The sequence below is a fragment of the Nothoprocta perdicaria genome, unplaced genomic scaffold (genome assembly GCF_003342845.1).
Source record: "Nothoprocta perdicaria isolate Ctin4 unplaced genomic scaffold, notPer1 scaffold_83, whole genome shotgun sequence".
Taxonomy (NCBI): Eukaryota; Metazoa; Chordata; class Aves; order Tinamiformes; family Tinamidae; genus Nothoprocta; species Nothoprocta perdicaria.
Window position 1 is genome coordinate 1,279,339 of NW_020456121.1, and position 22,451 is coordinate 1,301,789.

General features: G+C 36.9%; 1 protein-coding gene across 3 annotated transcripts; it reads left to right on the forward strand.

Annotated features, from left to right (window-relative positions):
• The first annotated feature begins 218 nt into the window (after positions 1-218).
• On the forward strand, positions 219-22,114 carry CWC22 (CWC22 spliceosome associated protein homolog). 3 transcript variants are annotated; one of them, XM_026052109.1, is made up of 20 exons: positions 219-246; positions 1,292-1,404; positions 3,079-3,146; positions 3,930-4,049; positions 4,159-4,413; positions 4,925-5,053; positions 6,868-7,036; positions 7,423-7,476; positions 8,224-8,359; positions 8,445-8,651; positions 8,763-8,825; positions 9,165-9,260; positions 10,434-10,515; positions 10,865-10,925; positions 14,699-14,776; positions 15,587-15,739; positions 16,817-16,944; positions 17,648-17,749; positions 17,855-18,057; positions 21,295-22,114. In XM_026052109.1, exons 2-20 carry the CDS (start codon positions 1,378-1,380, stop codon positions 21,897-21,899), a joined length of 2,736 nt encoding a protein of 911 aa, XP_025907894.1. In that variant the 5' UTR covers positions 219-246; positions 1,292-1,377; the 3' UTR covers positions 21,900-22,114. The 3 variants fall into 3 exon arrangements, with proteins under 3 accessions (XP_025907894.1, XP_025907892.1, XP_025907893.1); XM_026052107.1 differs by having other exon boundaries at positions 220-246; positions 4,156-4,413; XM_026052108.1 differs by having other exon boundaries at positions 234-246; positions 1,370-1,404; positions 4,156-4,413.
• The last annotated feature ends 337 nt before the right edge of the window (positions 22,115-22,451 follow it).

Below are 22,451 nucleotides of genomic sequence, written 5' to 3' on the forward strand. Positions count from 1 at the left end.
TCTCCACACGTTGTTATTTCAATCGAAAGACAGAGGAAAGCAGCGGMAGCTCAGAGGCACAGAGACCCTCCCGCTCCACGGCGGCCTCGCCACCAACATGGCCGCGCGGGGGCGGGAGAGGAGAGAGGGGCCCGCGGGGAACTACAACTCCCAGCGTGCACCGCGGCCCGCCGCGCCCGGTGATGCCTCATTGTGCTGAGCGCCCGCCCGGAAGTGACGCCATTTCCCGTAGCGCCGCGGACGGCGGTAGGTGCGGGTTGCGCCGCGCGGCCTCCGCGTCCACCCGGTGTCCGGTGGTGGGAGGGGTGGGGGGGAACCGGCCCCGATCCCCGCCACGGGGACAGGTACTCGCGGCCTCGACGCCCGCTTGCGGCCCCGGGTCTCGCGGCCTCCCCGGCTGCGCCCGGGCCAGGCCAGCTCCGAGGCCCCGGCGCTGCTGGTGCTGAGCTCTCAGCTGCCATTTTGTAGCCTGTGCGTTATGTGGCCCTCAGTGGCCTGGATGAGGGGTGTTGGGGCGGCGCGTGTGTGTTTTGTTTCAGGGAAGTACATGCGCCTGCCCATAGCAGGAGAGCTTGTCTGCAGCCGGGCCTCTTATTTTAAATTTCCAGTGGAGTAGGTAGTTCTTGTGGCCGAGAGCTCTGAGGGAGCCTCTGCTCTTCCTGCTGCCTCAGCTAAATGGGTTAAGCTGCTAAATSCTGGGCCACACTAGTGCGTTACCCCACAGTCTCTTCATACACTGAATAAGGCTTGTGTGAGACTKGTATGTCCTTCCCCCCACACACAAACACACACCCTGCCTCGTAAGCAATAATTGTTGCAAAGAACAGGAACTAATTCGTTTGTTGGGCCGAGATGTTTGTAGAGAAACCCTGTTACACCAAAATTCAACTTTAATTATGATCTTTTGGCAGTTATGCCTGATTGAAGTGCATAGCTCTCAAAAGATATTGATGCTTAGGTTGAGTGTACACAAGCTTCACTCATTTCCTGGTAAAGTAACGTTTGCGTGTGATGATTCTATGATTCTAAGAGAAGAGGGAAAAGAATCCTGTGTTTGGTTTGTTTTAAAGATTTGAGTAGATGTAAAATAGCTTAGAATTAGATTTCATGTACTTTGCTGTGCTTCTTATAGTATCTGTCTTTTGTTGGCCAGTAAATATGTAAAAAGTGTATTTCCTGAAAAAATCATGGTAAAAATCGTAACCTGTTCTCCCTGTTTATTTTACTTCTTTAAATACATGCTTTGTGTAGTGCATCAGTAGAAAGGTTTGATGTATTCTGTGTTTTGTAGTTGACATGTTTGGGATACACTGAACTACATTTTGAATTTCCTCATTTCTGCATGCTCACAACTTCATTCAAAAAGTAGAGAACAAAATGAAGAGCAGGGTGACACAAGTAAATGTAAGTATTCTTACATTTGGGGTACAAAATGGGCTTTGGGGTACAAAATGGGATTTTTTTTGTGGGAGGTCAGAGTATGGAAATTTATGTTGAAAGTCTTGTATTTATCACTTAGTCTTTGTTGCTTTCCTTCAATTGAAAAGTAAATATTTGTGATATATTCAAAAATATTCACTGTTTGTTTATCAAAGATCAGTTTTCCCTCTTACTGTTATTTTATTGCTTGGCATTTTATTGTGTAAAGTCAGATTGTCGCACTTGGGAAGCTCTTAACATTTAGCTGTTTTGCCCAGTGCTTGAGAACCCTGCACCTCCCACAGGTACCAGTGATATCCTGTTCAAAGATRTACTTGTAATGTGGTCCTTTGCTTAAAACAAAAGCTTTGTGCACTTCAGTTTAACGTTTTCTTTCTCCTTCCCTAATGCCTTCAGATCCTTTCTGATCTGAACTGTATAGTTGTCCCTCTGCTCTTTGTGTGTTTGACCCACCTTAACACTGAAGCATCATCTTTAAGTTGATAACCCAACCAGCATGATCTCTGGGGAAGACTTATGCAGAGAATAGSTTTCCTTCATTGCCTCTTAGTTGTTAATTATTAGTTGTTAATTATTCCTCTGTTACTYGTGTTAGGGTTTCCAATTGATAGTGTTGCTACTAAAACAGCCTTTATGTGAAATGAATAATATCCATGCTATGGGAGGAAAAACTCCCATGCTCTCTGTCTTAATGAATGTCCTGAACATTGTTAGCATTTAATGACAAAATAAATGATGAGGAATGAATTAATGYGACAACATGAACAAATGAAGGAGCTGGGAAAACGAATGATGRAGTATCAATAGTGATATCAAATTAAAAGATACAGAGACAGGAAGTCTCCTGCGAAAAGTGTTTTCCTTCTACAAACTAATGTGATTCTGAATTGATGAGGGTGATGGTTTTTAGGAAAGCAAGAAAAAAAAAATGAAAGTTATTCTTTTAAATTAGTGGTTTAGAAATACTACATATGTCAAGTACACTAGATGTGAGATGGGATAGCAGAACAGTACTGTTCTCTCTCTCCATTCTTTTGGTGCCAGCTGTTCTGACTGGCTTGTTTTTAACAGAGGTGCTTGAGAGTTAGGCTGATGTCTCCTSTTTTCTCAAAGGGGTGGTTATGACAGTCCCTCAATAAATTTAGCTGCTTTTGCAAGGACACATCAGAACAACCTTCCAAATACAGAATCATCTGTTACATTGTTTAACTGGTGTAAACACTTATTGCCAAAGATACAACTTGTCCTGTTGTATCTTTGGAGAAAATCAGATGAGAAACTTTGGGAAACAAATCATCCTGAAAAGACCAAACTCTTCCCACTGCTCAATAGTGATAAAATTCTTTTTTTAAAAACAATTCATGATTGTGTTTTACCTTGAATTATCTTAGCTCCATTTGCAACTTACATGGTTAATTTCCATGTTAATTTCCTCTTTTGTGTTAGTTTCCTTGAACTCAGGCAGCCTTTTAGCAGGGACAACATTTTGTAACGGGGAGTTCAACTTTGTAACTATGTATTATACCTTTTTGTTGGGGGTAGGAACTGAAAGATAAACTTTGTTTCCATCTCAAAGAAAAGCCTGCTCAAATATTTATTATGTAATGTTTGACTTTTTTTAAAACATTTTTTTCAAAGCATGGTTCCAGCCATGAGAGGAAAGAAAGCTACAGTTCACGCCACAGAAGCTTATCTCCAGAAGACAGGTAGAAATGGATGATTTTTATGTCTAATAATAATTATTTGTACATACCTCCTATAGTGAGCTACAGTGCAAAAAAACAGTCATCTTAATCTTTTTTATCTAGTATTGTAAATGATCCATTTGCATGTTGGGAAAGCAGTAATTAAATAGAGTTGTTTTGCAGACTAAACATTTAAAAATTCTTTAACATTTGATTAGAATGCCAAAAGATTTAAAAATTGAAATTAAATTCCATCTTTCTTGGTTCCCTGTATTGCTGATACCACAGTTCTCACTGTAGAGCAAGATTATGGATGCCAGCAGGAGACTCAGAAATGTCATTTGAAGTGCCGTCTGCCAGGGCATAAGATGAACTATTGGCAGTTTTCACGTAATTTCACATTTGCTTGGAATAAAACTACTTGTACTAAACAGTATCATTTTTCTAATAGTGCCTATTCTGTATAAAACTACATAAGCAAAAGTAGATGAAACAAATGCATGCATATGTTCTAAAGAATACACAGTGCTGAATTTGCCTTTGGAGTTGATGTTGTTATCATTTAGCAGTTAATCCTGGGTTCTAAAAGGAGCTATTTCCTACAGTCTTCTGTTAATCTTGATAATTTTTCTTTTGATTGAAATTATTGTTATAAAAAACTTGTTTTTTGTTGAATGGTGTATATATTAAAACTGAATATATGGTGCAGAAGTGCAACCGATTGCATATATGTAACAAATGATATGGAAAAATATTACTGTAGCTTTACTAAGCCTTTAATTAAGAATTTSTGTTTTGGGATAGGAGTAGGGATGCAGAGCGTGACAGATCTCCATCTCCCAGAGAGAGAAGATACTCTGATGACAGCAGGTATGAGGAATATTCAAGACGGGACTACTATGATGATAGAATTTCAGAGGGAAGGTGAGTATTGAGCCCTGTTTTAAATCAGTATAAAGTTTTTATTTCTTTCATTTTTAAGACTAAAAGGTAAAAACATTTCACCAACATCTGAGTTCTTCCTTTTCAGAAGGATGGAAAGAGAGCGAGATAGACACTATGACAGATGGGGGGAGAGAGACTCTGATCGAAGGAAGCAGAGAAAATATTCATCCCCAGATCGTAGAAGTCCAGAGAGGTCAATGCCCCAGAGCTCCCTTCCTCATGATGAGCCTCCCTCGAAGAAGAAGAAGGAAGAGGTGGATCCAATCCTCACCCGCACAGGTGGAGCATATATCCCACCTGCCAAGCTCAGGATGATGCAAGAACAAATCACTGATAAAAATAGGTAAGCTGAACAGACCGGAATGTCTATTAAAAAGTTAAAACCTTAAAGGTTTTAGACGATACTGGTGAAAATGGGATGCACTTCAAGATTTCGGCGTGTAGTTTTCTGAGAAGAAAGCTAAGAGAAACATTTTCCTGAAAAATCTGCCTCCTCATCCTGTCTCTGTAAAAATCTAGATTAGACAGGACCTGCTTCTGATTTGAAAAGTTATTGGAAAAGTGGGATACAGAGCAAAAACATTTCTTGGAAAATTTTTTGAACGGTGAACCTACTGGTTTATAAAACATCTGTTTAGAATGGCATTTTAAGAGCTTTAATACCTCTTATTGGTTTGATTGTTAATACTAGCTATGTGTACAGTTATGAACCAGTCTTCACATTCATGCAGTGTATACTTTATACCTTTATTAATGCAATTTACAATAACATATATACATAAAAACTTACTAGATACTATCTCAGATTTAAATTAGTAATTAGGTAAATTAGTAATTTGTGATATATTTCATAGCTTGGCCTATCAGAGAATGAGTTGGGAAGCCTTGAAGAAGTCAATCAACGGTCTTGTCAATAAAGTGAACGTATCTAATATAGAAAATATCATTCATGAACTTCTTCAGGAAAATATTGTTCGGGGAAGGTAAGTGTCAATGTTTCAAAACAATTCTTGTGTTTCTGTTAGTATATATACTGTTTATGTGTAAATGAAGAGGTATGCTATGTACAGTGTACTGATAGTAGTCAAATTTTAAAACTGACACTAGCCTGTCTTGTCCTACATAGAGGACTTTCTTACCCTAGAAAAAGCGAGGGGAAAAGAATAAAAGAGTATGGAAAGTAATATATGTTTTTTTTTTCATAATGATCTTACTTATACATTTTACTTGAATGACTTGCAATTTACAGGAGCCTGTGTCTAATTACTTCTGAACTTATGGATTTTGCTTTGAAGCAAAACATATTTTTGTCAGTATTTAGCAAAACATTTTTTACTAGATCTATCTGACAGGATAGTTTACTATCTTCATTAAACTTAATAAAAAACATTTAAACTAGAAGTCAGTGCTGTCAGGAATTACAAATTGATTTTTGAGAATTTCTTCTAAGATTTTAACTTATTTTGATTTCTGATACCACCGACTTCTAGTTTAAATGTTTTAAAACACATTACAGAACCTGCCTTAATCATGTTTAGTCATTATAATAGAGGTGGTCACAGAATCCCAAGTGAGAGGTTCATAACAGAATAGCTGATACTTAGATTAAGGGGTGATGTAGTTCTTAYTGTAAGTAACCTAAAGCCAAACGTGGTTCCGGGCAGAAACTCGGTTGATTCAGCAGTGGTAGTATTTTTGTGGTGAATTTTGCCAAATAAAATCTTCAATAGTGTGTAACCTGTTTTGATTATGGACACCAGCAGTAGAGATGGTTTAGATAGGAGGAACATCAGAGATCCCTTTTGTAACTGTTAACTTTTTGCTGCTTCTAGAGATATTCTGTCTTTGGAAGACAGGCTRACTTCAGTAGATAACAGAGCAGATGCACTTGAATGCCAGTATGCGCTGTGAAGATACAAATTTAGAGGACTTTACTGTTCCATTTGTTCCTTTTCCAATTTTTCCATTATTCTATTGGAGTAATATAACAAAAGTCACATTCTGTGTSATAAAGCAATTAGAAACTGCAAATCTAGGACACATTCTCAACTTTTAACTTTAAATTTGAAAAAAAAGAATATAAATGTAGGACACATTTAATATAATCCAATAGCCATCAGCTCTTGAGCCCTCTGTTTCTATTCATTTAGCCTCTAGAAGTCATCTTTTATATTCAGCTCCTAGTTCTAGAACATAATTATGATGTTGAAAATGCCCTGAAAGCCTTTTTTTGCCCATTTAGATTTTGCTTAATGTTCCTTATTACTCTTGAGGAGAATCTTTATTGTTAGAGATATTATATGATATAATTTGTATTTCTCTAGAAACTTATTTTACTTAAGTTGTTTATTATACTGTTGTGCAGTCCTGTGTTTTACTTCTTCGTGGCTAGCAGATTTTTCTGTCACAAACAGAATGTTGTTTTATCTGAGAAAACAGCAGGACCTCAACAATTCTGAGGCTTTGAAGAGCTTGTGTTGTAGTTARAAGTGGGATAGTTGCAGGAATATTTCTACAAAATGGAGGCTTTCAAACTGATGATAATTTTGAAATGTAATTCTAATTGGAGCAATATTTGAAAGCTAGCAGTTCAGAATTTCTGAGCCCAGTCACGCTTGGACAGCATCTTGCAAAACTCCATTTGTTGTGCAGTTATCTAGTGAAAATGACTGTTTGGTATCTTTATAACTATTCCAACTGTGGCCCAGTTATTTTAGATGAAACGTACTGAATAAAAATATTTAATGTTTTCATTACCAGAATAAGTTTCTGAATTCTTAAACTCATATCTTTACAGGGGGTTGCTGTCTAGATCCATTTTGCAAGCTCAGGGTGCCTCTCCAATTTTTACCCATGTTTATGCAGCTCTTGTGGCAATTATCAATTCAAAATTTCCAAATATCGGTGAATTAATCCTCAAGAGGTTGATACTAAATTTTCGCAAAGGATATCGCAGAAATGATAAGGTAGGTAAGATAGAAAGCAACAACACATTGAAAGTTTTTCTGCTGTGTTTAAGCTTTTTTTCTGCTGTCTTACCAGCTGTGTTCAATCATTTGCTTCAAAGGAACATAGCCAACAGCTGTGACTTAGGACCTGTCATTATACGTGCACCTCCATTGTACCACATACAGTAGTAGCACTGTGAAAACTTGCTAACCTGTATTAGGTTGGTGCTGTGGTATTCTTTGAAAGTATTTGATCCTAATTGAAGAATTCCCAATATTCCTCAAGTTATTTTCATGACATAATTTCAGATTGTGATTGCACAAAGATCTATATTAAGAATATCTGGGTTTACAAATTTTATTCTATATAAAACAGAAGAAAATGGCACATCTTTCTTTTTCAGCAACTCTGTCTAACATCTTCAAAATTTGTTGCACATCTGATGAATCAGAACGTGGTAAGTGTTTATTTTTTTCATTAGTCTAAATTTTATATGGCTGTTTTTTAGCTTGAAGACAGCAGTAGCCCAAGTGAAGATTGCTGCCTATTCTAAAAGAAAACAGAGTTCAGAATTTCTGTGAACTCATGGTGCTTGCTATGAGTTGTTAGGGCCTTCTGGAAAACACATTGCACCTGGTAATTAGCTGTGCAGTTATCAGTGGAGGGGGATGTGTGGGAGCAGGCACAGACTGGATAGACACTCCTGTGCTTCTACAGATAGGATGTTTTTCACCTCAGCCCCATAGCTTACCCAAACTTTCTAGATATTTGGCCTGGCATCCAAATAGTTTTGTATGTAGAGCAAATTTAGACTGAGGCTCTGCCCTGCAGTTAAGCTTAAATTGATGAAGATCTTAATCAGAATTTTCTTGCGTCATTGATGTTTCTCATGGACTTAAGAAATGGGATGCATTTTATATTTTACCTAATGGCTTTTTTTTTTTCAATTGGCTACTTGTTTGCTGGAGAGGAGCTACTTTTAAATAGCACAGTCACTTTTACTGCAAAGTTGGTGCAAATACAGGATGCAAAATTGTTTGAAATTTTGACTTTGTATTAACTAACTTTGTCCACTAATGTTGTCATGTGCATACGGTTATAAAAGTGTGATACAGTATCCTCAAAAGTTGTAAGTCTCAAAAAGGTCACTGTAATGATAGGGAACACTGTGAATTGTAGTTCTTTCTTAATATTCTTTCCAAAGGCTCATGAGGTTTTATGTTTGGAAATGCTCACCTTGCTCCTTGAAAGACCTACTGATGACAGTATTGAAGTAGCAATTGGATTTCTTAAAGAGAGTGGCCTGAAATTAACAGAAGTGTCTCCTAGAGGCATTAATGGTAAGTATAATTAGCCAGAACAATTGCCTGTTCAGTGTTATTATTAATAATTCTTTGATATTTACATTTCTCCTTCCATCCAAAGCAATCTTTGACCGACTTCGTCACATTCTGCATGAATCTAAAATCGACATGCGAGTTCAGTACATGATAGAGGTGATGTTTGCCGTACGGAAGGATGGCTTCAAAGATCATCCAATCATTCCAGAGGGATTGGATCTAGTGGAAGAAGAGGATCAGTTTACACATATGTTGCCATTAGAAGATGAATATAACCCAGAGGATGTTCTTAGTAAGATGGAAATAGAAACTAATTTTGTGACGATGGAAAAAAAAATGAATTAAATTTGCAACTTTTTATTCCTTTTGTAATTTAAAATAAGATTTCTCTTGTATTTCAAAGATGTTTTCAAGTTGGATCCCAACTTCATGGAAAATGAAGAGAAATACAAARCACTTAAGAAAGGTAGGAAGTGTACGTATATATAACGTGTGTGTGCATGTTTGTGTGTGTGTATATATATGCGTGTTTGTGTGTGTATATGCATATATATGTATGTATATATAAACAAACATGATTTAKTCATGCATTTCACATGAAATTGTTAAACGATTCTGTTAAGATCTATAATTAATGTTATTTTCAGATTCTGATAGGCAAGACTGATAAATACTTCTACAAAAAATGGGGCATTTGTTTCAAATTTAGCTCACCTTTTTTTTGTGGTTAAATGTGTTGGATCAAGTTCTTCTGTAATTAAACTACTATGATCTGTTCATTTAATATGTGATATTATTCCTTCAGAAATTCTTGACGAAGGTGACAGTGACTCTGAAGGAGATCAAGAAGCTGGAAGTAGTGAGGAAGACGAAGATGAAGATGAAGAGGAGGATGAAGATGGTAAGTGTGATTAGTGCCTTCTTGGAAGAGGAAAAAACTTGTATATTTTAGAAAACCCAAAATATTGGGATGTTAAAAAATGTTTACTCCTTAAATCTTCTCAGATCTAAATATTTAATGTTAGAAGATCTGATGAAATTGAGAGGTAAATGAAAAGAGTCAGGAGCACAGAATAAAAACGAGAAGCATCTTTGCCTGAGTGCTCTTGACCCTATTAGATGCATAAGGGTGCAAGAAAGAACAACTTGTAAACATGAGATGTTAAAAATAACCAACTTGGAAGCGCTTGCATAAAAACTAGCAGAAAAGACCTTTCTGGGTGTACTTTTTTCACTCTATTTTAAGTCCCTTTCGAAGTGGATTTTCTTACAACTAAAATCACTGTCTGGTATCTCAGTTATCGACTCCATGCTTTATCTTTATTGGAAGCACTTTATTACAATGTTAACACACTTTCAAAGGATGTTTCTAATTTACAAGAAAATAAATATGGCTAAGCATAACTGAGATGTTTGTGCAAACTGCGAGTAGTTTGAAAGCCAATCAAGTTTTGTTTTTGCAGAAAATCAGGAGTGATTTTCCCTATCAGTTTGCTGGAGTATTTCACAAAAAAAGTAGAAACATTCACAAYAATGATAGCTGAGAATTGAGAACTCTTCATCAGTCATGTTAATGTTAAGCTTCTTATRGATAAAGGTGTTCACAGTATTGGTGTGTTTTGGTATAGATTTTCCATTATTGCTCCAGGGCAAAACAGAGCTTTGTAGAATGCTGTAATGTGTATTCTACTCATAGCAGAAATAAAGAATTTCCTGTTAAAATCAGTGGAAGATAAAGCATTGTATTGTTAACGTGTGTAGAAAACAAATTTCTAGTAATATAGACAAGTAACATTAAGGTCGGTTTGTGATGACTAAATCGAATGAAAGGACTTTATAAARGGAGAGTTACTCTCTGTAAAGCATATCTCTAAACTAAATTTGTCCCTTAGTCGCAGAAAAGACAAATGCTGGTGTCATTCTTCTGTAAAAATGCACAGAACTGCTAGGTTGTCCTAGATATTTAGACAAAAAGTATTTCATCGTGCTACAGACTTAAATATATCCATTTTAGAGGTTACGTATGTATACAATAATATTCTGTTCTTTACAAAACCATGTTTCTCTTTCCTAGGACAGAAAGTTACTATCCATGACAAAACAGAAATTAACTTGGTCTCMTTTCGTCGTACAATTTATCTTGCTATTCAGTCAAGGTAAATAGAATACAATTTATGCAGCTACATTTATAGTTAGCATTGTTTGCTGATTCTTATATATGTAATGATTGGTGCAGGGGAATTCATTAAAGCTCCTTTAAACTGCAGAGATCTTTTATCTGCTTCACTAAGTGCTTACTGTATGTTACGTAGTCATTGCTTTATATTTGGAAAAATATTGAGTAAGCCTTGCAGCATATGAGTTTTTACAAGTTCAGTTACCTAACTCMACGTTAGTAAGGCTAGTATGTGTTCCATCATTGTCAATCTCAAGATAATTCTGAAGTATGTTTTTAGCATAGTGTATATTGAACAGATGAAGAGAAATGTTTTTTCTTTATTTCAGTTTAGACTTTGAAGAATGTGCTCACAAATTGCTGAAGATGGACTTCCCTGAAAGTCAAACTGTAAGCCTTTTTGTTTGATTACCATTTTTATGAAATTCTGTTGCTGTAGTTTGTATACCAGATGAATTGCAGTGATTTCTTACAGCTGTTACTTCTTAAAATGAGTCTTATATAATCTTTAAAGCAAATGGGCTGTTACACGTTTTATAAGACAAATAGATGCAATTTCTCCTTTCTAGCAAACAGGTTAAAYGGTGTGTTCATGGTCTGTTTGAGAAGGTGTGTTGGTCGAGCTATTGAAACATTTATCTTATCTAAATAATACTGTAATAAAATAGACAATCTCAGAGCTGGACATCAACTTGCAGGTAGTGGTGGATTTTGCCTATTGGGCTTCTCCTTATGCTAAAAAAAATAGTTACTCTGTTACTTTCAGTCTTATTTGAGTAGTGTTTTGTATAGGGTTAATCTTGGAGATAAGCAGAATAAAACTGGTTGCTAACACTATGCTTAAGATCAGTAAAACTGTTACCATTTCAAATAAAGAAAATTGCCCTTTARCAAGCAGCTATAGTAGATCCTGATAGATTCTAAATACCCATTGTCTTCCTGGTTCTGCTCTCTTTGCCTTCTGCTTTTGATCCCTTTTCTGAATTCTTGTGCAGGTGTAAAAACCTTTCAAATCTTGTTTCTTCTCTGTTGTGCTGGCATCCATCCCCAGATACAGAATTGGTTCCCAGCAGAATCCTGCTAACCTGACCTGCCTCTATAGTCTCAAATCTGCAGGGGATGTTACCTTATTACTGTAGGTCATGTATGAAGACCACAAATTCTCTTCTGTGCATAAGATGTTCTCTTGTGTGCTAAGACTTTTCAGTTTGGTCTTCAAACTTTAACAAACAAATGCTGGCAGTAATATTCAAAATTCTAAGGACTCAGAGGCCCTAGTCTATTTTGTTGTGCAGAGAAGGACTGGATATGCCTACACTTAGCCTCTCCTCTGAGAGGRGCATTAAGGAATAACAAGAGTGAGGCCTCTTGGAGATGGCCTAAGGGTCAGCTCARAAACAGTTCTAATGCTACTGTTGAGAAAGAAAATAGTAAAAATCAAGGGGAAAAATGTACCAGCTATAAAAAGGAACCCAACATGAGAGTGGGGTGAAACACCTGAGTTGTTTTTAATGATAAAGCTGGGGGGGAGGGTAAAGAAAAAAGGCAAATCTGTTTTCTCTTTCAGTTATTTAGCAATTTACCCTTTCACATCTTAAATACCCTATGCTACTTAACACAACGGGTTGCATCAAGGTCCCTTTGGCCCATTCTTATGCTCTGACAAAAGCCAGGAATAAATGTGTAGGAAGGACCATAAGCAACACAGCATATTTAAGCGGAACCCTGCCCCTCACTTGCTGTCTCAGCAGTTTGAGTGTGATTTTCCATTATGCTGTACTGAACTGGAGATTTTTGTGAATGAAGATTATACAACCTGTCTGCACGGGACTTCACATACTTTTGGAGCATTTATTTGCTTCGTTATTGGATACTGCATTTCTTTTCCCAAGGTAGCTGCATAGTCTCTTGTTCAGCATTCTGTGAAAGCCTTTGAGCTAGCAGTACAGTGTATAAATTGTTGATAAAATTAGGAAACAAATCCACTGCATTCTTTAAAGCAAATAATGGATGTAAAACTGCAGGCTCTTAGTGCCATAAACATCATCAAAGTATTATCATTCAACAAAGAAGTGAGTTAACTAACCTTTAAGCTATAAATGAAGCTAGAATTGCTATGTGAACTTGTCACATCTCTCAGAAAATAATTGCATCATTTTAAAGTTTGTTAATTTTTAATCTAGACGATAGTTACTCTAGACCTAACCTCAGGTTGCTTTGATAATACTAGCAAGAATGTCTTCCTGGGAAAATCTATTTTCATGTGCTTGACTTCAAGATACTCTTCTAGAAATTATTGTAATATTTAATTAACATGTTAAAATATTTAATTACTATAAACCACAGGGGATGCCAATGTTGTAATTGCATTTAAGATGAGGAAAAAAGTAATTTGTTTTTCAAGTCTTGCTGACTTTTATTAGCAATGGCATCAGCACTTTACTCTTTTATTGTTTAAAAGCTGATTAACTGCAGCACTATTGTAATGTGGGAGGACAATATAAAAAGCTAATACACATTTTAATACATCAAGCTAACACAATGTGACAGTGTTGAAAACCATACCTTTAAACACATTTGCAAGTGTGGGTTTGATGCATTACTGTTTCAGTATTTGAAGGRACCTGTTTTTCCCCTTTTTGTTTGACATAGGTCTGTCCTTTTGTTTAGAGTTCCATGTGTGGGTGGCAAACTCTCTTTTCAGAAAGAATGTTTGAAAGAATGGTAAAAGTGGAGAATATTAAATCTGGTAAATGTTATGGTAAAGGTGTGTAAGYTGCAAAGGAGGGTAAAGTGTTCAAGATTACAATGATGGCTCAGGCAACAGTTCATTTTTATGATGTTTTAGCCACTGATTTTTTAGTGAGGACTGTTTTAAAACCTCCTCGCTATGTCAAATGTACGTCAGAAATGTCAAACAATAGGAGAGTGAAGTTGCACCGATGGTGTAACTTCATGGTGACATTGAGAATCTGAGGAGAAAGGTAGCCCCACCAGAACATTTGGGACTAACTATTCTAGATGGCAGCTACCAGAGCAGCAGCTGCTCTAGATACTGCTGCTCCCAGAGGTGTGAAGTGCAGGGAGCTGCTCTTCTACAGAGGGATTCAGAACAGGAGCCTCAAGCAGCATCTTCAGAAAAGCTTCTCATTCGAGGTTACAGCTGAAGTCTGGGCAGGTCCACCTCTGAAGGCTAAATTTAGTCATTATGAGAGTCACCTTGAGCCGGCCTCCCTGCTGAAGCAATTGCAGCAAAGAAGCAGTACGTTCTGCATGCTTGTGGTAATGAGCATGAAGCAGCCACTGAAGAGATGAGGATATAGCAAAATCAACTAATATATCTGATATTGGCTAAATATAGGCTGATTTAGCCAATTTATATAGCTAAATTTAGCCTGATATAGGCTAAACAAATCGTGTTTTTGTTTCCACGTGATTTGTCTGTAAGCTATTTAGACCTTTGGAATTTCTGAAGAACATCCTGTCTTTTGCAACATCTCTTAGCTTTTGTTCTGTAGTAACCTTAATCTTGTGTGTGTGTGTGCATGTATAAATCAATTCCAGAATGATAAAGGAACTTCTGCTGCTTTGATACTGAGCTTTGTTTTATGGATTTTTCCTTGTCTACTCTTCTCACCTAYCTCCTCTGACCCCAGAAAAAGAAAAGATTGCTTTTTGGTTCTTCTTTCTGCTTTTTGCTCTTAATAATATAGCTAGGATTTAAAACTCCAATTCTTCTSCTTGAATTACTACACAGTAGTTCATGATGAAAAATACGAACACTTATATGGAATGTTTACATAAAATTTGGTTTAAAAATGAAATTATGAATTTATATAAATGCAGAGATTGAAGCTATGAAAGAAGCGTCCCTTTTTTAAGCTCTGATTTCTTTTTAGTGCTATGTTTTCTTGCAATTTTGACATTTTTTCTTCTGTAGGATGGAAATTGAAATGACAAAAGTTCATAATTAATCCTTGAGGAAGTTGAAAAACATGTGAAATTTGGAAAGCTACTGATTTTGTTAGTTAAGTTTTGTTAAAACTTCCTTGTTTCAAAGAATGTGGCATCCATCTTTCTTCAACATTTTGATGTTTACTAGTGGTTTTTTTTTACTGCTACAGCATCTTACATACAGAAAATTTTGTTTTATCTCAAACCAGAAAGAACTCTGCAATATGATACTCGACTGTTGTGCCCAGCAAAGAACATATGAGAAGTTCTTTGGGTTACTGGCAGGGGTGAGTTCTATTTTCTTCACTTTYAGGTAGATAGTTTCTTTGTCTTATTCTAGAATTTGTGTGTCATAAACTTATCTTTCGACAGATAAGTAAGATTAATTGTTTCATTATGAAAAAAGTTATCAGTTGATTCAGCATTTTGATTGTAATAAGCATAATGAATACAGAATGAGTAAACTTCCTTTCTCCATTTTAGTAGTGGTTGTTTCTTAGTTAAGTTTTTCCAATCCATAATTTTGAGAGGTTGATTAAGTAAAAATACTTGTCTTCTCAAGAGTACAAGCAGGTACCAAAAGAGAGTGTCTCTTCCATATGTAGTTTTTTTCTTATCCAGTACTGGGGAAGTATTTTTATGGACAAAGTGTTAGGAAGCACCAGCTCTGTGAATGTACGTATCYAAATGCATTACGACACAGATGTGAGTTTCCATGTTCCTTGGACTGGTTGTGACCAGAATGCCTTGCCTCTCCGGGCCCTGTTGCCTCTCTGAGTKTAAATAGCCCTTCAGAGATGTCATGAGAAAGTTGCATTTGATGGGGTTACCTCAGGTGTGTGGAGCTGCAAAATTTCTGTATGATTTCTGGTAGGTCAAAGTAGATAATCACCACTTTGCAATGCAGATTAGCTTCTTGTTCTGACAAACTGCCAAAAGTAAGAAGATGTATCCATTTAACGGTATTTTCTGCTCTAAGTATCAGTTAGAAGGAAAATCTTGCAGTAAATATTTGCATCGTTAGGTCATTTGCATGCAAGTTATTTGCATGTTTAATGTTTTGTKTAATCTGTTGAAATTATACTCTGTTGTTTCAGCGTTTCTGCATGTTAAAGAGGGAATACATGGAATCCTTTGAAGCTATTTTCAAAGAACAGTATGATACCATTCATCGTTTGGAAACAAACAAATTGAGAAACGTTGCCAAGATGTTTGCTCATCTACTGTACACAGATTCAATTCCCTGGAGTGTAAGTAGAAAAAGGCTCTTGTCCTAGGTTTTGTTTCTTTTTTCCATAAATAATCTCCAGTATTCCAAAATAATTTGCCAGTACATGGTAGTTTTAGTATTTATTCAGTGATTTGGAACTATCTGTATTTCTAACGAATGAAATTATTTAAACATCTATTCAGATAGGCTGTTGAACAATTGTATTTACCTCCCACCCACGCTGGTTTTAATTAGTTGATTTGAACTGCCATTTTACAGAGCTCAGCTGGAATTGGTTGATTAAAATGTACTTTCTTAGCATGCAGAACTTTTAATCAGCAATGTAAGTAAGAGGTGTCTCTGAAAAATAAATCAAGAGAAACCTATTTTTTCTCCTAAAATTAAAAATTCTTTGTATTTACAGGAAACTTTAAAAGACTGTTGTTTCTGTCATTTAAGTGATGAATAAGGACAGATTCTATCATATAATATTAAAAAGGATAAAATTAATACTGAGATTACTTCTGTTTTTCAAACTGTTKTATTCTTGCTGCACAATTCAGCTAAGCTGGCATGCTTTAATTAAACCACTCCTACAAGATGCACTAAAATATAAAAAGTTACTTCTTTTCAAACATCAATTTCTTTGTTTTTGTTTAGCAAGTGCGCATAGSTCATTACCAAATATTCACCTTTTTAAAAGGGAACTCTCAAGTGTTCAGCTTCCCAGAAGTTCACACACTCACTTCTCTCTCATAAGCGTTTCTTTCTTGGACAAAATAAATCCTTAAAGAATTGCTAGCRTTCATGTGGTCAGAAACTGCTGCCTGGAAGAAAAGTTTTGCCTAGATAATTATTGAATTCATGTTCTTGCAGAAAAAAAAATTGTTATTGTTACCTCAGTAGGACAAAGGACAAAATAAAATGCTAAGATTGAAATCTTAAAGTCTTKATGTTTTAAAGTTTCTGTGGCTGAAGAGAATGTTACAATTAATTTGGAGGTTATAGATAATGCAAGTTTGTACCTAGAGGTCCTTTTCTTTGTTTATGTTTTTTTTTTCTGTTTGTTTTTGTTTTAAGGATTAATGAAAAGCTGTATGTTTAAATTTTTCTTCAGGTTCTTGAATGTATAACACTGAGTGAAGAAACTACCACATCCTCTAGTAGGATCTTTGTCAAAATATTCTTTCAGGAACTTAGTGAATATATGGGCCTTCCTAATCTAAATGCAAGATTAAAAGATGAGTAAGTTGAATTTTTTTTTTTTTTCAAATTTGTTCACTGAATGCATTTATTTATCTGAATGAGTACCTGCAAAAACTGTTTTCTCAAATTCAGCTAGGACTCCAATTCTGTAGCCATAAGACTTAAAGAATAAATTTGTATATAGTTCTGTATATTGCAGATAGTCCCATTCAGTTCAATACTACCATAGGTTTGGGTGGAGTATATGTATGTGCATGGATATTTGAGTACCCTCAGGTGCTTTAGAGTCCAGGTTTCTTCTACATATGATGTATTTAGCAGATGCTTTAGTCCATGTAGACTTAATATAACACCTTACATAGGGTCCAGCTTGTTGGAATTCCAACAAGGAACTTCATGCTTATCAAATATAATCCTTTGCTCTCCCAGGCTAATGTTCAGACAAGTCTCTTCAGGGCTGCATGGAATCAAACTGTTTATACTGTCTTAATTGACCATGAAGTATATTATTTTTCCTGCATGTGAATAAGCTTACATTACTGAGAGCTGCTCTTCTATGCTTAGAGCAGCTTTTTGCTTCGATAAGTCATAGGTGTAAGCAGTGAAAGTATTTAAAAATGCATGAACAAAACCCTCGGCTATCCTGGGGAAATTTATATGGTTTATTTTTCAGTTTGTTAATATAAATGAGAATTAGTGCTAACCCAGCATGATTTTTAACTTAGATGCTTGTTTTCCACAGGACCTTGCATATTTTCTTTGAGGGATTATTGCCTCGGGATAACCCAAGGAACACTCGCTTTGCCATCAATTTCTTCACTTCTATTGGCCTCGGAGGACTAACGTGAGGAACCTTTTTGGTCTTCTGATTTGATGTTTATTGGTTATCTTTTGTTCTCTCCACCCCCCAATTTAAAGATAGAAAATATTTTGTTTGTTTGTTAATTAGGGATGAATTACGGGAGCATCTGAAAAATGCACCAAAGATGATAATGACACAAAAACAAGATGTTGAGTCATCAGATACCTCTTCATCTTCCGAGACTGACTCTTCAGATTCTGATTCTGACAGTAGTAGCAGCAGCAGTAGCAGCTCAGAGTCATCCAGCAGCAGTGACTCCTCGTCTAGCAGTGGCAACAGCAGTGATTCAGGTATTAAAAACTGGCTATAAATATTTACTTGTGTTTGTTCCAACAAAACAAATGTAGTTTATTTTGTATTGTAAAAACTCCTGTTTTAAAACACTTTTTAGTCTTAAACACTACATTTTGCTTGTGRAAACTTTCAGAAGTTAGAGAAAGTGATTTCCATTTTTAGAGACTGAAATATTTGAGAAACATGTTTTCTCAGTGTTTTTTTTTTTTTTTACACGGTTGGTGCCTGTTGCACAGAGCCATCGTTTCAGTTCTCGGGGGCMTGGAGAGGTGAGAATGACTCCCTTGCAGTATTGCTATGGCAAGGGTACTGGTGAGCTGTGAAGACTGGTGTGTGACTTGTTCCCTGGCTTGGTGGCATGATTTTAATACTTCTTCTGACCCTTCTTGCAAATATGTGCCTCTTCATGGGTTAGATAAGACATTGCTCAATTTAGCAACGTGTTTAGTTTTGTTCTTCGAGTCTCTGCTTTTGATGCTTGCTCCTCAGGAGGGGTTTGTGTGTTGATGCAATGAAATTTCCTGTCTCATGAAAAATCCCCCTGGAAGATTTAGCTTTAACTGACCACATGTTATATAAGTTTTATGCATTATAACTGATGTTCAGCACCTTACATCATCCTGCCAATACAGAATCTGCTCTTCTGTATGAAGCACCATAAACACTGCTTAATCTATAAAGCAGTCCTAGTCGGAGCTGGTGTGCAGTGTCCCCCATAGACCATAAAGCAAGCAGATGATAACACAGCACGACTTCCTGCAGCTCAGACGCTTGCTGACTCAGAGTTCACTTGATTGATGACGTGCCTCGGCAATGGAAGTGCTGATTATTAGCAGAAAAGCCAAACGAAGCCCTGGGGCTTGGGGGGCACCTCTCTGCTCCCCGCACCCTGGTGGTTTCACTTCCCCAGGCTGCTTGTGCGGGCGCCTCCTTCGCAGGCCTTGGGCAGCTTGGCCTCCACCCTTAGTCCTGTCTTCAGGAGCAGATCCATTGACACTTACCTTTATCTCAGGTGTCTTAGCAGCCTGATTTGGTTTACACTGCCTCTGGTGTGCTTAGGTGCAGTGCCAGAATGCTAATTTGTGATAACCCTGTTCCCTTATGGTAAACGTCGCTCAGGCTTGCTGCAGAAAGGAAGGGCCATTTCTGATCATAACTCCGAAGTCTTCCTGTGTTTGCAGCTTTTTTCAATGTTTAACTTCACAGAACCTTGAAAAGCAGTTTTCAGAGGCGTGTGCTACGGTGTTTCAGTGTTTTTAAGAATGCCATGGGTAAAGGCAAATAGAAAAAATGTTTTTTGGAAATTGAGAGTAGACATGCAAGTAAATTAGATTTTTTTTTTTTTACTCATAATTAATATGTGGACCTTCAGCCAGCTCAGCTCCACAGATCAACAGACAAAACAGGGCCACCAGAGGATCAAATCTGTCTGTAATCAAAGCAGCTCGTTTCTTTGTATTTATTTCCTCTTCCCTCTTTCTATTCTAAAATAATGAGAAGGCTGCATTTTTTTTATTTTTTTTTAAAGGCACGTTTTAAAATCTAGCTGAAGCAATTCATCATCGCATCCTAGAGTGCCAGTAAGCTGTTTTTGAGACAGGAGATTAGCCAGCTGTTGTAAAATTTCAGTATTCAATATACTATTAAATCAGTTTATGGCGGTGATATTTTCCAAAGGTGGATAGGAACAATTGAGTGATGGGGTACTCTGGTGCTTACAATAGACTGAAACAATTGCATTGTTCTCYGTGGCTATGGAGCGTGTTTGCCATGCCTGCTAAAGCTTCTCACGTCTGTTGAGTAAAATTTAAAGGTTCCTTATAAAGAATAATCGGGAAGAGTAAAACCTCTTCCACTAAGGAGATGAGCACTGCTGTCTCTCCAGTTAGTTTATGGTCTAGACTGCTTCTGAAGTTAATATCAAACTTTGCTCTTGAAAAGAGCATAGGCGAGAAAAATGTAACTTTTGCTAATGGAAAACAAGTCAGTTAAAGACTTTTTGCTAGTTTAAAAGTTATGCTACTGCTTTCCTTCTACCATTGTGTCATAATGTAAGTATTTTTAAATATTAATTTTTTACTAGACCGTGTCCTGTTAATATTTTAAATTTCTTGTCAGCCTCATGACTTCTGCAACGCTGCATAGYGTTCATGTTTTCATCTTTCACTTCCAGCTGATGTGTACTCAGTTTACAGTTCTTCAAGCTCTTTGGGTATTGATGTTAAGTAACATCCTGTGGCTGCTAGTGGCCCTAGCTTGTGGCCTTCCTCCTTAGGGCTTTAGAGCTGATTGTAAATTGTTGACAAGCTGGCACTGTGAGCGAGCCAGAGAGAGGCGGCCGCGCCGCCGCCTCGCGCGATTTCAGCTGGCCTTGGCTTCCGCGGAGGACGGCGCTGCAGATTTTTCCCCATCTGCTGCCTTTAATCTCTTTGACTGATGAGCTTTTCCGGAAAGAAATTGGGAGAGAAAACAATTTTTAGAGCAGGGATGGTCTGGGAACGGTCATCTTTCTGAAATAAATTACTGGTGAGAGTGCCTTGATGTACGACTTTGCAGCTGCAGCGTTTGGTCCTCCTGTTTCAAGTCAACAAGAGGGAGATGATGGGCAGAGRTTCTAAAGAGTAAAAGAGTAAAGTAAAAGCTCCGCTGACAGCACTTGTACCAGTGACAGCCACATCTGTACGAATCTGGCTTAACTGGCCAGTTAACTAAATGGGAAGGTAAAGCGTCACGGTTCAGCTAGTACATGACACTTACATCCATCAGATATTTTCAAATATAAAAAAAGATCCTACATGACCTTAAAAAATTGTGAATTAACAGGTTAGGAGATCTGTCAGATTCCTGTTTAGAGAGTTACTCTCTGTTAACATTCATAAATATTTGCATTCGAGTGAGGGTTTGTTTAGTGTGGGAGGCTTTTTGTTTTGAGRAGGAGGTTTCTCTTGGTATTTCTTGCAGCTGATGGGATTTGCTGTATCATGTTGCTGATACTTTTGCAGCCATTGTATGGTTGGAAAAAACACAGAAGATCTTATTCCATAACTGTTCGGTATTCCCTGATTTCTTATTTCTATGGAATTTCTATGGAACTTTTTGGATGTAATGTGATGTAACTTTGCYTGTTATTAACATGAGGTTTTTGTATTTCTGAACAAATTTCTATGTATTKTAACAAATTAAGCAGAATAAATTTAAATGCAACTTCTTCCCTTAATTGGCTATAATTTCAGATGCTGCTAGAGCCAGGAGGAGGAAGATGCAAAAGAAACATAGAGAATTGGATAAAGCTTCCAGGAAAAAGCAAGCCAGTAAAAAGAAATCACTTGAAAAGAAGAAAGGAAGGAGAGAAGACAGAAGTGATACTGAGAGAAGGTCGGAAAGAGACCGYCGAAGTTTGAGAGAAGGGCAGAGGAGGCATGAAGGGTCTAGATATCATCACAGGGATGAGTCCAATGGCAGAGACAGTTATCACAGTGGAAAGGAAAGGAGCCACAAAAGAAGCAAGGATCTAGAAAATAAACACAGTAATTCAGAAATGAAGAAAGCAGAGAGAAGAGTTTCATTGTCGGATGATGAAAATGATAGACACCGGAATAAAGATAATGGACATCGCAGCCGAAGAAGAGAAAGGTCAAAATCTGGAGAAAGGCACCATAATAATTCAAGTCCCAGAGAGGAGGAACAAGAAGACAGGTACAGAAATGGTTCAGAAAAGCTCCAAGAGAAACACAACCGTTATTCTGAGCAGTACAGGGAATCGAGAAAAAATGAGGACAGACGAAGGGAGAATTCTCCAGACAGACGAAGGGAGAATTCTCCACACAAGCGAAAATAATGCTTAACCTGAATTGGAAATGAATGTGCATTCTGAGCTGTTAAAGCTGTATATTTTTAAATCTTATTATTGAACTTTCCTTAAAAAAAAGCTTTTGTACAGAAGTGATAACTTGCATTTGTAAATTTTATCAGATTTTTTTCAACCTTTCAGTACTACTTTTTTATAACAACTGCATTGAGTCTGTTAACTTCTTCCTTTGGAAAGAGTTTTCATTGAGAGGAGACAAAGTTGCTTATATTTGAGAATAAAGCAGTTAAGTTCTCAGTGAAATGAGTGTTTTTGTCGCCTGGTTTTAAGTATTTATAATTATTACTTTATGGTCCAAAGAAATGTTTGCTTTCAACTTTGCCTAGTAGTTGAAGAGCAAAGATATTGAGGCTAGTGTTTATTGAGGCTGATGTGGTATAAAATCTCCCATTGCAGTATGTATGTTACATGAAGGTATGTTTTGAGGGTTGTTTTGTTTTTTTCATCTTTTTTTTTTTCCTCTTCTTTCCCTTTGCAGACATCAACACAAATAATTTGRGTATTCTGCAGCTAATTATATAT